Below are 13,708 nucleotides of genomic sequence, written 5' to 3' on the forward strand. Positions count from 1 at the left end.
TTTATTTTATTTTATTTTTTTAATATAGCGCCAGATCTCAACATAAGTCATTTAAGGTTACCTTTCCTATAAAACAGGTCTATAGCTTGCTCTTTTATTAAACAAACTAAATGGCCTTATGTTATATATCTTATTTACACGACGGCATGTCATTTCTGTCTCTACATGATTGCACGTTTAGATTTCTCCTCTGCTCTCTGTATCGCGCACGGCGGAGTTCCATCCCGATGCGCACACACGCACACACAGACACGTGCGCGCACACACTGACACGTGCGCGCGCACACAGGTGAGCACACTCCCACCAACGGACAGAGAGCATCCATCGGAAAACAACTTTTCACAATTTGGATTGCTGCTTTAAGCTATCACTATTTTAAGCTATCAGCTATCACAACAGTTAATGTATTTGCAGGTCAAGACAAACATCCGCAATAGGCTGCAAGGAGACCATCTTGCAGCCTGCATGCGGATCTCAATAAATGGGCCAGACCTTTCTGACTTCCCATACCAAGAGGCTCTGGAAATGTTCTTCCAGAAGCCCAGAAAAATACAGTGCAGTGACAAAAGCTGCACACTTTGTGGATAATTCCGTTAATGTTTAGTTCAATGTACAGTTCAAAAATTGTTCAGATGTTATATTGACTGCTGTCATAAAAAGAAACACATGAACATCATGATTCCTTTAAGTTTTTGTGTCCGTGTCCGCCGCCGCCCCCCCCAAAAGCTGTAAACCTAGGGGAAACACTGTAGCGACATCTCTTAGATTAGATTAGAGGCTGTGTTTATCAGTGAAAAGGGTATTGGAATAATATATGAAGTTATCTTTAGGTGCAAAACAACTTAACACCTGTGACGGTGAAATTTGTATTTGTAATTGTAGAAAATGGACATGTATCAGTAAATTAAAAGTCACAGAGAAAAATGCTTTAACAGATTCAAACCAGAGGTCACAGATGGGTACAGTCACTGCAGTCTCGCTGTAATTTTTGGTGATTATTTTCATGTGGAAAGTTGACCATGTAATGGAGTTTATGGTGTTCTGTTCGCTTTCTGCTTACTTATGAGTGAGAAATTGCAGGGCGCTGCCATAAAGTTGATTAATGCCTTGTTAACAATAATTAATAACAATAATTAAATCATTGTCACAGTGGCAGACCTTATCAATGCTCTGGTTTTCATCTTCTTCGCACCAAATAACATCACCAGAAAACTTCAAACAGAGAGAGAGAGACTTGGTCAATCTCTGGCAGACTCTTGGTGACAGTCTCTGTATTGAATTGACAACACACTCTGATTCATAGAATTATTGTCTTACTTTCAGTCCTAGTGTAAGCCTTCTCCTGATACTTCTTGCCCTACACAGAAACAAATTTTTCATCTGATGTCAGGCAATTAAGAAAATTCTTTGCAGTGACTGTGTTGCATCATCTGCTGTTATGATATTAACATGTATGTGTTTGATGTGAGCATAATAAAAGTCAACTTTATTGTCAATTCTGTTATATGTACTGGACATAGATGGGATTGAAATGCCATTTCTCACAATGCTGGTGACTTTGCGGGCTAGGCACGTGTTATAGATGCCCAGTAGAGAGGGGAATGAGGCACCAGTGATCATCTCAGCAGAGTTCACAATGCGCTGGAGGCCCCCAAACCACATAGTGATGCAGCTAGTCAGTATTATCTTGATGGTGCCTCAAAGGTGCAAATGATTGGTAATGGAGCTCTTGCTGTCTTCAGCTGAAGGAGGAAGTAAAGGCGCTGCTGAGGTTGCTTGGCCAGTAATGAGGTTTTGTTCTTCGTGGAGAGGTCTTCTGAGATGTGCACCCCCAGGAATTTGGTACTGGTGATGTGGCATAATAAGCCAGGAGACAGATACGGTGGTTTCATGGATAAAAGACATGCTGAGAAAGAGTTTTATATGCTCATTATGTGTCTATATGTGTTCATGTTAAAAAAAAGTGTTTATTCAAGTTAAAATTGGGGGTACAGTATTATTCATTGCCTGTATCATTGTTAGGAAGCAGCACCTATAAACCGCCAATAGGTGTCAGTGTCTCTCCACGAGCAGTGTATATGTAGGAAGCGTCACACGGAAGTCTTATGTGAACGAGTCAGATAATGAGATTATCTGTGTACCAGATGAAAGCAGACAACACTGTGGCGATTGTCAACATAAAGTTATACTTTAGCATTTTTCAGAAAACTTAATTAAATGTCTAGCACCAGACTGAGCCTGTGTAACATCATTCTGTGCACCGCTACATATTTTGGCCGGCCAGCCCAGAGGGTTGTGATACATCCTGAAGAGAGGACCTGGATCAGCATTAAAAGAAAGGGGAACAGAGTAAAGAAAGTGGTTTCTGGGACGTATGGTGTCAGATGAGGGCTAAACTATGGACGTGATTCAAGTGGCCCCAGTTCAAGCATTAAAAGAGAGGGTGTCCACTAAAGTTGGAGATTTAAGAAAAATGCTTGGGTTTCTCTACTACAGAGCTTACACCAAACTTTTCAAGAACAGCAAAGCGGCTTTACCAACTGCTCACAACATCTCCTGGGAAAACCCCTGATCCAAATCCCCAAAACAAAAGGAAGGTCATCACCACCAGAAATACAAGTAACCTTTCACCCCAAATTCCTGCGCAATGGCCACCAAGGGACACTGACCCTTCTCATTGATGAACTGATTGACCCTCCCATACTGGGGCCGGTACTTTATCAAAAGCAAAATGACAAGATGGTAGTAATCGGACAGGGCTTCAAATCCCTGACTCCCCTGAGAAGAACTATCACATGCACTCAGGGAAGTTAGAATTTTTTGCACTGAAATGGGCCATATGTGAACGGTTTTGGGATTATCTGTATCATGCCCCTCACTTCAATGTGTAAACAGATGATAACCTCCTAACCTACATCCTGTCAACAGCTAAGCTTAATGCTACAGGTCACAGATGGGTTGTGCAACTGGCAGACTTTTAGTTTTCCATTAAGTACCGACCTGGTAAACATAACGCTGACGCAAATGGCCTATCCCTGTGCCTCTGGACATAAATTAACTCATGAAACAATGCACAGTAGAAGTGAACCAGGAGGTGATCAGTGCATCTCTTCAGGGAGTTATTGTTCAAAAAGACACTCCACCAGCTTGGGTAATGACCGCTCACATAGGCACACTGGACTTAGTGAGTGAAGCATGTTCTTCTGCCTTAGCTGAACCCTTAACACCAGAGCAGATTAGGGAGAGTCAAGTAAGAGACCCCATCATTGGTAGTGTTCTGCAGTGCAAAAGGAACAACAAGTACCCTTCCAGGAGGTCTCTTAAAACTGAATCTGCAGATGTGAGGGACTTACTAAGACAGTGGCAAAAAGTATTTATTAATGACAATGGGGTCCTCTACAGAGAAGCAGGAGACAAATGCCAGCTTGTCTTACCAAAAGAACACTAGCAGTGTTCCACAAGTTACACAAAGATATGGGACATCAGGGGTTGAAAGGACTCTTAACTTGATTCAGGACAGATTTGATTGGTTTGACATGCACAGTGACACTGAATATTTTGTGACACAAGTGTGTTAGTGTCAAAAGGCACCCATAACTAGAGCCCCTCTGATACCCATTGTGACAACATTTGAGCTAGTGCACTAAGCGACATGCATGGAAGAGGAGCTGAGGCCGCCACTGGCGTTGATGTGGAACCATAGTCACGCCCTCCACCGGCTGCTTCAGCACTGCGCGGGGACGATTTATTATACTATACAACAATGTGTACGCTGCACTTAACTATGAAAATAATCATACTACTTATTTTCATAGTAGCATTTCTTATCTTTTTTTATTAATTCTTTGTTGGCAATTTTCAATCTTGTAAAGAAGATGGAATGGTTGAAAAAGAAGTTGATCCTGCATTCACAACAGTGCACATAGTATAGTGCACATATGATACCATACTATACTATAATGAAACAAGATTTCTAATCAAAATCAATCAAGCTCTAACTTTATTAGTTGATTGGCAGAAAATTCAACCACTCTTATAACTGAATCATCATTACAGCAAAAATGCTAAACCTTCTCTGGTTCAAGCCCCTCAAACATAAGGACAAGACATTTAAAGACTTTTGAACTTTTTCAATATTTATTGTATTGTATCTCTATGTACTTTTCGGCATTAATGGTGCCATCCCAGAAGTGTAAGTTACCTTTAACAAGGGCACTGACACAACCCCATACCATGACAGACCCTGGCTTTTGGACTTGTTGCTGATAACAGTCGTGATGGTCTTTTTCATCTTTGGTCTCGAGTACAAAGCGTCCATTTCTTCCAAAAAAGACCTGAAATACTGACTTGTCTGACCACAATACACATTTCCACTGTGTTATGGTCCATCCAGAGAAGTCGACAGCGCTTCTGGACACGGTTAACATAATGCTTCCTTTTGGCACAGTAAAGTTTTAACAGGCATTTGTGGACTTGAATCGTTTAATGATGTTATGCACTGTAAAGGATTACATATCCAAATCCCTTCACATCCTTCATTGAGGAACACTGTTTTTAAACATTTCAATAATTTTCTCACACATTTGTTGGCAAACTGGCGATCCTCGGCCCATCTTTGCTCCTGAAGAACCGGGCCTTTCCTGGATGCTGCTTTTGTACCAAATCATGATTACCACACCTGTTGACATCACCTATTTCAAATCACTTCATTTTTTAATCATTGTACCTCATTACTAGCCCTAAATTGCCCCCGTCCCAACTTTCTTTGGAATGTGTTGCAGGCCTGAATGGCAGGAATGGATGTATATTTACAAGTAAAATGAAGTTGACCAGACAAAACATACAATATCTTATGTTCATACTCTCTGCAATGAAATGCAAGTCAAATTAAATTTAGAAATCACTGCTGCCTTTTTTTATTTGCATTTTCCATACCGTCCCAACTTTTTCTGAGTTGGGGTTGTATTATATTAATGTTTGTATTTTTTAATAAATGTTATTGTACTCAATATTGAAAAGGAATATTCTACCAATTTCCTGACTTACAGAATTGGACAACTGAACATCACACTGTCCTTGAACAGTACTGACAGTTAAACCTGCACTGGCTGCAGTTGAAAACAGCTTTAAGCCTGGTCACACGCATTTAAAAGAACAAAATCAGTTCATCTTGGTAGAGTGACTATGATCAGTGGAATTGAGTGGGGGTTGATGTAAATCTGTAAATAAATCTGTAAGTTAATCTTTTAAGTTCAAGTTTAAACCAACTGGCTAGTTCATTAGCCCTCTGAATCACCAACTAGAACTGCAAATACTCACTGCCCTTCGTACTCAGTGTCTGCAATAGATGCATTCAGCAATAGTACTTTTCTTGGGGTCACCATTGTTTTAGAATTTGTCAAAGCCCAGTAGGCAGTCATTGTAAATATGCACATAAAACAGAAGAAAATAATGCTCTTCTGGTTGCAGTTACAAATAAACCACAAGAAAACATGAACTGACATGTGAGATGGACAACTGAAAACTGGAGTTAAAACAAATATTTGAACACAGACTGGATTATCTTTACTCTGAATTATGTCTCTAACATTGCATGTCAATGCCTCAACTATCTAGATAGGTAATGACTTTTGGATTCTTCATATACAGATTTTGGGTTTAAAATATTATTTATTAAAGACTATGGATGGAAAAACTGTTCTCACACCATGTGTGAGGCATGTGATGATATAATAACATTCACTCTACAGCAACAATATAGAACAAAATGTATCATCAGGAATCAGGATTGGTCGATGGCATTAATCATTTAAAAAATGGTAGTTGTGAAGGGAGACACACATTTAATGTATTTCCTGGTGCTACACATCAATATGAGTAGGAGCCCAGTTTTTCTGAAAATAATGTTAATGCTGATGTTTTATATTTTACATGTCCATTCAAGGCCACATTCACAACCATGTTGATGCCACATTACTCTTCTCTGGTTGGTAATAACAGTTCATGCAAACATTGCCTACAGCACTGTATTAGTTTTGTGTAGAGTGTTATCTTTATCTGTTTAGTTTAGTTTATCTGTACTGACTATTGATCTTTCTATTCATATCCTGGGAAGGAAGTGTGTCATAGTCATGTTGGTGGTGACACGGTTGCCTCTCTTGGTTTTGCCAGTCTTGCTGATGCCAATGTACATGCCAGGGTAAGCAGCGGATTCATAGGCATTATAATTGTTGGCCAGGAGCTTCTCCTTAAACTTGCATTCATCATTGTAGTGGCCCTGAGGAGGATAAAGAGAGAAGCACATCAGGAAACAGTTATTTCTCACTACTGTTGTAACTCAAATGAGTTTCCTGTTTTTCTTTAATTAGGTTTTTGTAAATATTTGTAAGATGCCACCTCCATCTTGATAGACCACAGTCATATTTTATGTTAGTTGGGTGTAAATACTGATCCTTTAAGGCATTCGGAGAAAAGTCATTACTGATCATGTGACATTTTACTGCTGCTGTGGCTTGATCATTCCATGTGTTTCCTTATGTCTCAGTGACCACACAATACATTTATTTTGATTTAAATGAAAACAAAGCCAACAACCCCAATGCAAATCTGACAGTGTAGGTATTTTATGTTGCAATGCTCTGAGATGGGACATGATTCAATTTCTATAAGGGAATTTACTGACAGTGGCCTAACATCTATTGAAAAAAGCACAAAATGATGCAAATTAACTGATTTGTGATAGAAATCAGTACTTCTTTTTAAAAACGAGCATAAGAGTATGGTAATACCGTTATTGGATTGTCCGAGTATACTATTTACATAGTACACTATATACTATACTATTGAATTGTTAATTTTGGCTCTATATAATGACCTCTTCTTTAATAAATACTAATAATACTTAATTTAATATTAATATGCACCCTTTTTCAGTGCATATTATATTTGTTTTAAATGCATGGAAATGTTGAAGGGGGTAGTACATACAGAATATTTGGTCAATACTGCAAAAGATAACACTTATTAAATACATGAACATGTTGAAGAGGTGAATATTTAGTCAAACAAATTGTCACCCATCACCAAGTTTATTTCTTGTATTTCCCTTGGGAATAATGTCTGGAATTATTTGATTAAATCCGTTTGTGCAGATCTGCAGCAAAATTGAATGGGTTACTTCCTGGCCCTTGTCCTATCTATCCGCCAAGTTTTGTTGAAATATGTTCAGTAGTTTTTGTGTATTCCTGCCGACAAACCAACCAATCAACAAACATGAATACATGAAAAAGTGTTTACAAATAAGCAGAATACAGATATAAGCTGAGCTGAACATGTCTTTTTTTAATTCCTTGGATAACCTACAGCAGTGGTTGGCAAGTGGCAGCCCATGGACCAAAACCAGCCGACCAGCATTAATATCTGGCCCACTAAATAATTTTGATAATTTGATTATTTATTCAGATCGAAATATATGGTTGTAAATGGGCATAATAAAGGGGTAAATGGTAGAAGAAAAAAACAAAACAGGTATAGTGAGCTGGTTAAATAACTGGCTGTGGGCTCTTACTGCTTTTTGTGTGAAATTGGGAAATATACACGTCATCAAGACAAACATCATTTACCATGTCATGCTGTCCTCTGAAGAGCCATTTGCCCACTGTGCACATTATGAGAGCTACATGTGATTTCTCAAAGCATGGCTTGGCACAGATGTCATTGCTGCATTGAAAAATTACATCGGTGAAAGGTGCTGTTTGACCCTTACCACAGAAATAGTGACATTATACTGATATAAAAAAAACCATTGACTTGGCAGGTTCCCTCACAGAGGTCTAGGAGCAGCTCAAAACAAAGGTCATCCGACCTTCCCCCACTTTGATTGAGCCCCCTACCTCTGTACTTAAAGGGCTGCTGTTTAGCAGATGATATAGTCTGAAAATCTGGAACAAGATACAAAACTTAAAATCAACAATTGTGTTTTGTGGGATGTGGAAAGCTTGAATAATGAAATGGTGCTTAACTTAAACCAGGGTGAGGCTCTGTATTAACTTTATTTGATATATTATGTCTACAAAGCAACCATATATAACGGCACTGTTGTCACAGTACAGTGATGATCTTTTTAGACCATTTGTTTCCAAAGGAATGGCCGTTATGATTACTACATACAGTATATTCACAAAGAGCGCTCACCCACCTGGACAAAGGGAGTACATATGTGAAAATGCTCCTAATCGATTAAAGATCAGTGTTCAACACCATTATTTCCTCAAAACCCTTCAAACTCATTGATCTTGGGCTGGAGACTTACATCTACAGCTGGATACTTGACTTCCCCAGGCTTGCCCCAGGTGGTGAGAATTGGCAGCCAAACCTCCTCACAGCTGATCCTCAAAATGGGCACACTTCTGAGCGGTGTGCTCAGCCCCTTCCTGTATTCCCTGTTCAACCATGACTGTACTGCCAAGGCAAACAACCTCTCTCAATGTTAGCAAAACAAACGTCTGGCAGAAAGGAGCAAGGTTGCATGCACCACCATACTTAAGAACAGTTTATATCACCAAGCCATCAGATTTCTAAACTCATCGTTCAATTACCTCTGCATATCTGTTTACCTGCCTTTTCTTATTCACCACAGGAAAACTTGCATTCACTTTCATATTCTTATACAGTTTACAGGCTTTGGTTTTAATCTTGCATCCTCGAATTTATATATTTTTATATTGTACTTCTTATGTTAACTATTTGAAATAGTTTTTATTAAAAATAAAAAAAATTATTGCACTGGTGAGCTGACCTGTCCTTGTCCAACACTTTTCATTGTACTGTTGACCCTGTGGTAAGTTACAAATGATAAATAAAAACAAAAAACTTCACACTTGAAACCTGAGAGAAGTGGTGTGAAGACTTTTGGAGACTCAAGGGTAAACAGCCTTGTAGCCAAATACAATACAAATGAAGTCACTGTTGATAATTTTTTCAAACATAATACAAAAAAAAAAAAAAAGCTTGTGTGCAGTGTGTGTTTTTCGGGTGTGTGTGAACGTTAAATATCAGGGGAGATTTAGGCTTCAAACTTGGTGTAAATGATGCAGTTTACAGTCAAATATGAATGGTCAGGCTTGCGTCCACTTGGGTTATTGTATTGGATTTGGCTGCAACGCTGTTTACCCCTGAAACTCAAAAAGTGTTTTTTTTGACTCAAACACTTCACCCACCCCTCCATCAGCATAGTGGTGAGTAGATAATGAGTGAATTTAAATTTTTCAGTTTTTCAACATTGGAGCCTGTAAAACCTTTCAAGTAGTGCCCCAAATTCAAATTAAGAACCACAAAAAAGCATAATGTGTCTCCTTTAAATCTAACCTTAAATATAGAGATGGTGTCTTCCTCCCGAACCCAGAGTGGGAGCTGGTTCCACAGGAGAGGAGCCTGGTAGCTGAAGGCTCTGCCTCCCATTCTAATTCTTACAGACTCTAGGAACCTGCTGCAGCATTTTGGATCAACTGGAGTTTTTTTCACAGATAACTGGGGCATGCTGTGAAAAAAGAATTACATAAGGCTGTCCTACAGAATTGTTTCATGTGCAACTCAAATGACATGTCATTTTCAAACTGAACTCTAAGATTCCTTACAGTAGAGGTGGGGGCCAATCTAATGCCATCCAAGGTAACTATCTGGTCTGACAACGTTTCTCTGAGGTGTTTAGGGTCAAGTACAACAACTTCAGTTTTTTCTGAATTTAGAAGTGAAAAGTTCAGGCTTCATATATACAGTTGGGTGTCATCTGTGTAGGATGAGCATTAGGATATGGAGAAGACTCCCAATACCCCAGAAGTTTGCTGATTCAGTATTTAAATGGATCACTATCTGAAAGGATAAGAAGGAGCTTCTGATTCAATGACCATGTGAGTAAATGGGAAAGGAATGCAAAAGGTATCCTTGAAACCTAGTTGAGTGAAAGTGGATGGTTTTGGCATGGTGTTTGTAAATTATTGAATTATTAGTTGCATATAAGTTTATTTATTAAATGAAACATAGTATGATTCATATTTACATTGTTTTGGACATTTTAAGTATTAAATCTTAAACTTAGAATCAAAGTGATCACTTGCAGACTAGAGAAGACAGCAATCAAACCACTGACCTTCTGTTCAGCAGATGACTGGCTCTATCTCCTGAACTGCCCAGTTTTGTTAAATTGAACCTCATCTGTGCTACAATACCAAGTGTGAAGAACCTAGGGTTCCTCATCAATGCATGAGTCAATGCACTGGTTAACATTGTCCAAAAATGCTTTTTAGTTCACTTCACACAACTCGTCATCAACTTAGCAAATGCTGATCAGTTCTTACCGAGCCATAGAGTTTGCCTTTGTGGCTCATGGCAACGAAGAGACCACTCCTCATCCCAAACATAGTCACCACTCCTCTCTCCACAGTGGAAATTTCTAGAAGGGCTGGGATGAAACACAACCATAATAAGCAACATATAGCATACATCAAAAAGAGAATAAACAAAATGGAAAACAAGTACTTATTATACTGTATATGTGCTGTATTTATTTGATTAGGAAAAGTGGGAAAGCACCTAAACAATGTTAATATAATCAGACTCTTGGCAGAGATGCTTGTAGCCTATGTTTTACTCTTTAAAGCAAGGATGGGAAATGTCTGGCCGGCAGGCTGTGTGTGGCCCATGAGACAACACAATATGGAAAAATAAGGACGAAATGCTCTTTGATAAAAGTAATGCTATTCAGTTGAGTTTTGTGCCCAGGTTTCTTGCGGTGAGCTACCAACTGGTTAAGAAGTTGAAACCTTAGTCAGAAAGAAATGCAGCCAGGTTGCTGCTGTGGAGTTGCCAGAACCAGACATAGTGAAACTGTATCCAATTTGAGATGAAGGACTGTCAGATAACAGATTATGGACCCTTTGGTGGATAATACCATTACTGACAATAACTCCTTTCATTTGTCATTGCTGCTCCCTTCATCTCTATCAGACATTTCCGTAAGTACAAATACTTTAAACATTGACACACATTTCCATTATGTTACAAACTGTTTATTATAATCAATATAGTAAATACTGTTATTTTGCTGATGTTCTTAGTTACACACAGCATCTATGCACTTCTGTCCATCCTGGGTGAGGGATCCCTCACATGGCTCTTTGTGAGATTTCTTTTTTTACCCTGTTAATAGGGGTGTTTTGGTAGTTTTTCCTTACTCTTGTTGAGGGTTAAGGGCAGAGGATTTTGCACCTTGTTAAGCCCTGAGACAAATTGTGATTTGTGGATATGGGCTATACAAATAAAAATTGATTGATTGATTGATTGATTGATTGATAACTGACAACAAGCCGATGTCAGACGCAGTCGCAGCTACATACTAATCAGTTTCAACAATAGGTAGAAACAGCTCACATAGCTGATGATGACAGGACATACCTATGCCAGACAAAAGTCTTGAGTTTTTCTTTTTAAATAACATAGAAAAATGGCATGGGTAAATTGATGCATGAGCTGATTATGACTAGTACCACAGTTATTTGCCTACTTTACATAGACTTCAACAGGGAATGGCATGACTTACTGTATCTGTTTTCATTATGCACGCCTGTGATCTTCCCGTTTGGTAGGACTTGAATGTGGAAGCCGATGCCTACATTACAGTACAGCCTTCTCAGTCTTTTGATGCCCAGTAGGTATTCTCCATCTCTGGCTGTCACCTCCCTCTTGTCCAAGGAGCGACTGGTAGCCTGAACCAATGACACAGCACTCTGTATGGTTTGTCTCTTACTGCTGATAACTGGGAGAGGAGCAAAGGAGCTGCACAGGAGGAGCCCAAAGAGGAGTAGTGGCAGCTTGGACCTTGTTGATGACATCCTCTGCTTACCAATCTGGAGGTACACAACTATCGTGTACTTCAAAGTCCAAAGAATTCACTTAGTATCAACAAAAATGCTCATAAAAATATTTCCAGCTTCAGTTTCTCAAAAAACATACCATGGAGAAAATGTCTCAACTGGTGCACTCTTTAAAACCCAGAGAGAAGTTTTAGCATGCATAGTTAGACATCTCGAAACACTAAACCCATAGGGTTTGCCAGTGTTTGCCTCCCGTTCCCCAGTTTTGTTTCCTCCTCAGGTAGATCCTGCAAACAGACCTATATGTGCCCCATATTACATCACACACCACCTGCTGTCTTGTTTGCCTGTGAGTCACAGATGCTGTAGAAATACACAAGCTTACAAATACATAGAACACATAGTGACAGAAAACAAAGTTGAACACGCAAAATTACTCTGTGCCCGGTTGAAGCAAGTTGGAAGAGGAGAATTGTGTGGAACCAGCTCTTACTCTGGGTTAGGGAGACAGACACCATCAAACCTGATTATTTCTTTTCAGCTGAATGTTTGATATAAATGCCTGGTTGTGACAGAGTTGTTCGCAGCTCAACCAGGATAAAAAGGGTGTGGATGTTCTGTGCTTTGGAAGGAATCTTCACAATGACCGGAGGAAGGTGCCACATTAATCAATCTATCAATCAATCAAATTTTATTTTTGTATAGTATTTGTAAAAAACCCTTTTAACAGGGTAAAAAGAAGGTAGAAACCTCAGAGAGAGCCACATGTGAGGGATCCTTCTCCCAGGACGGACAGAAGTGCAATAGATGTCAAGTGTAAACATTAAGTAGTTGATAGAGCAGAGGTGGGGCTGCATGTTACCTCAAAAATGCTTTCAGTGGGAGGTGATGCCATCTTTAGCTGAATCTAAATGGTAAATGGACTGTATTTATATAGCTCTTTGCTAGTCTTATTGACCGCTCAAAGCACTTTGCAAGCCACATTCATCCTTTCATACAACGCTTCTCCACACAGTACTTATTCTATCATACATCATTCATGCAGCTCTCAGGGGCTTTCATGTGCACGATAATGATAGTGATGATAGTGTAGTTTAATCTTGACTGCATGTGATTTTTACAGATTACAACAAATTTAACATAACATAAAATAACAGCGCAGATGGACCACGGGATTCCTAAGGACAGTCGCTTTACTATTCCAACACATAGGCTATAAACTGTCAAACTGTGTGTGATAACTTCCCAGTGCAGGAGGGGGAAAAAACTGCAAAGGTTAAGGATAATTAGGGTTTGGTGCTTTGTCAGAGGATTTAAAAAATTAGTTAACAAACTGTGTGGGACGAAGCAAACTAGGGAGTAGGAACCATAGGAATAACACAACAAATTATTTAGTTATATAATCAAAAAACTTAAATGAAATAGTAATGGTAAAAGGATTGAAATATTCTGTCACAGCAGCAGTAGCTGCTGTGACAGAATATTTCAATCCAGGTGGTCTTATCTCCTATCGATTTATTGACACAATCTGGAAGTAGACAAACCAGTCACCTCACCAGCCAGCCTCCTATTTATATTCAAAGGTCCACACACCTTCATTAAGTCTGCAGATGAGCCTGTTGACCTTGACCTTAGTGTAGGGATTTGTATGTTCCTAGGAGCTGTGTTGTTTCATGCATCAGCCCCTGTTAAGTATTCCAAAGGCACATTGGTCCCAGGTGAGGGGGCAGATGAAGATTGATTCACAGACCCTGAAATGTAAATCTCAGACTGGTGCTACCTTGGGAAACAGCTATAGTCTGTTTCTTAGGATACATGGAGCTAAGGTATATCCAGG

At 39.2% G+C, this 13,708-nt stretch overlaps 1 protein-coding gene across 1 annotated transcript; it reads right to left on the reverse strand.

The window, feature by feature from the left end:
- Positions 1 to 5,789: 5,789 nt before the first annotated feature.
- On the reverse strand, positions 5,790 to 10,480 carry LOC117769709 (fibroblast growth factor 4-like). Its single transcript, XM_034598833.1, has 2 exons — positions 10,357 to 10,480; positions 5,790 to 6,278 (listed from the first exon to the last, which is right to left on the reverse strand). Exons 1-2 carry the CDS (start codon positions 10,417 to 10,419, stop codon positions 6,102 to 6,104), a joined length of 240 nt encoding a protein of 79 aa, XP_034454724.1. The 5' UTR covers positions 10,420 to 10,480; the 3' UTR covers positions 5,790 to 6,101.
- Between the last annotated feature and the right edge of the window lie 3,228 nt (positions 10,481 to 13,708).

The sequence above is a fragment of the Hippoglossus hippoglossus genome, chromosome 10 (genome assembly GCF_009819705.1).
Source record: "Hippoglossus hippoglossus isolate fHipHip1 chromosome 10, fHipHip1.pri, whole genome shotgun sequence".
Taxonomy (NCBI): Eukaryota; Metazoa; Chordata; class Actinopteri; order Pleuronectiformes; family Pleuronectidae; genus Hippoglossus; species Hippoglossus hippoglossus.

Excerpts from the sequence above, each read along its gene's own strand:
- LOC117769709 (XM_034598833.1), bottom strand. The coding sequence starts at position 10,419 with ATGTTTGGGATGAGGAGTGGTCTCTTCGTTGCCATGAGCCACAAAGGC. Across the intron at positions 6,279-10,356 it reads AAGGCAAACTCTATGGCTCG|GGCCACTACAATGATGAATG; the intron begins GTAAGAACTGAT and ends TATCCTCCTCAG.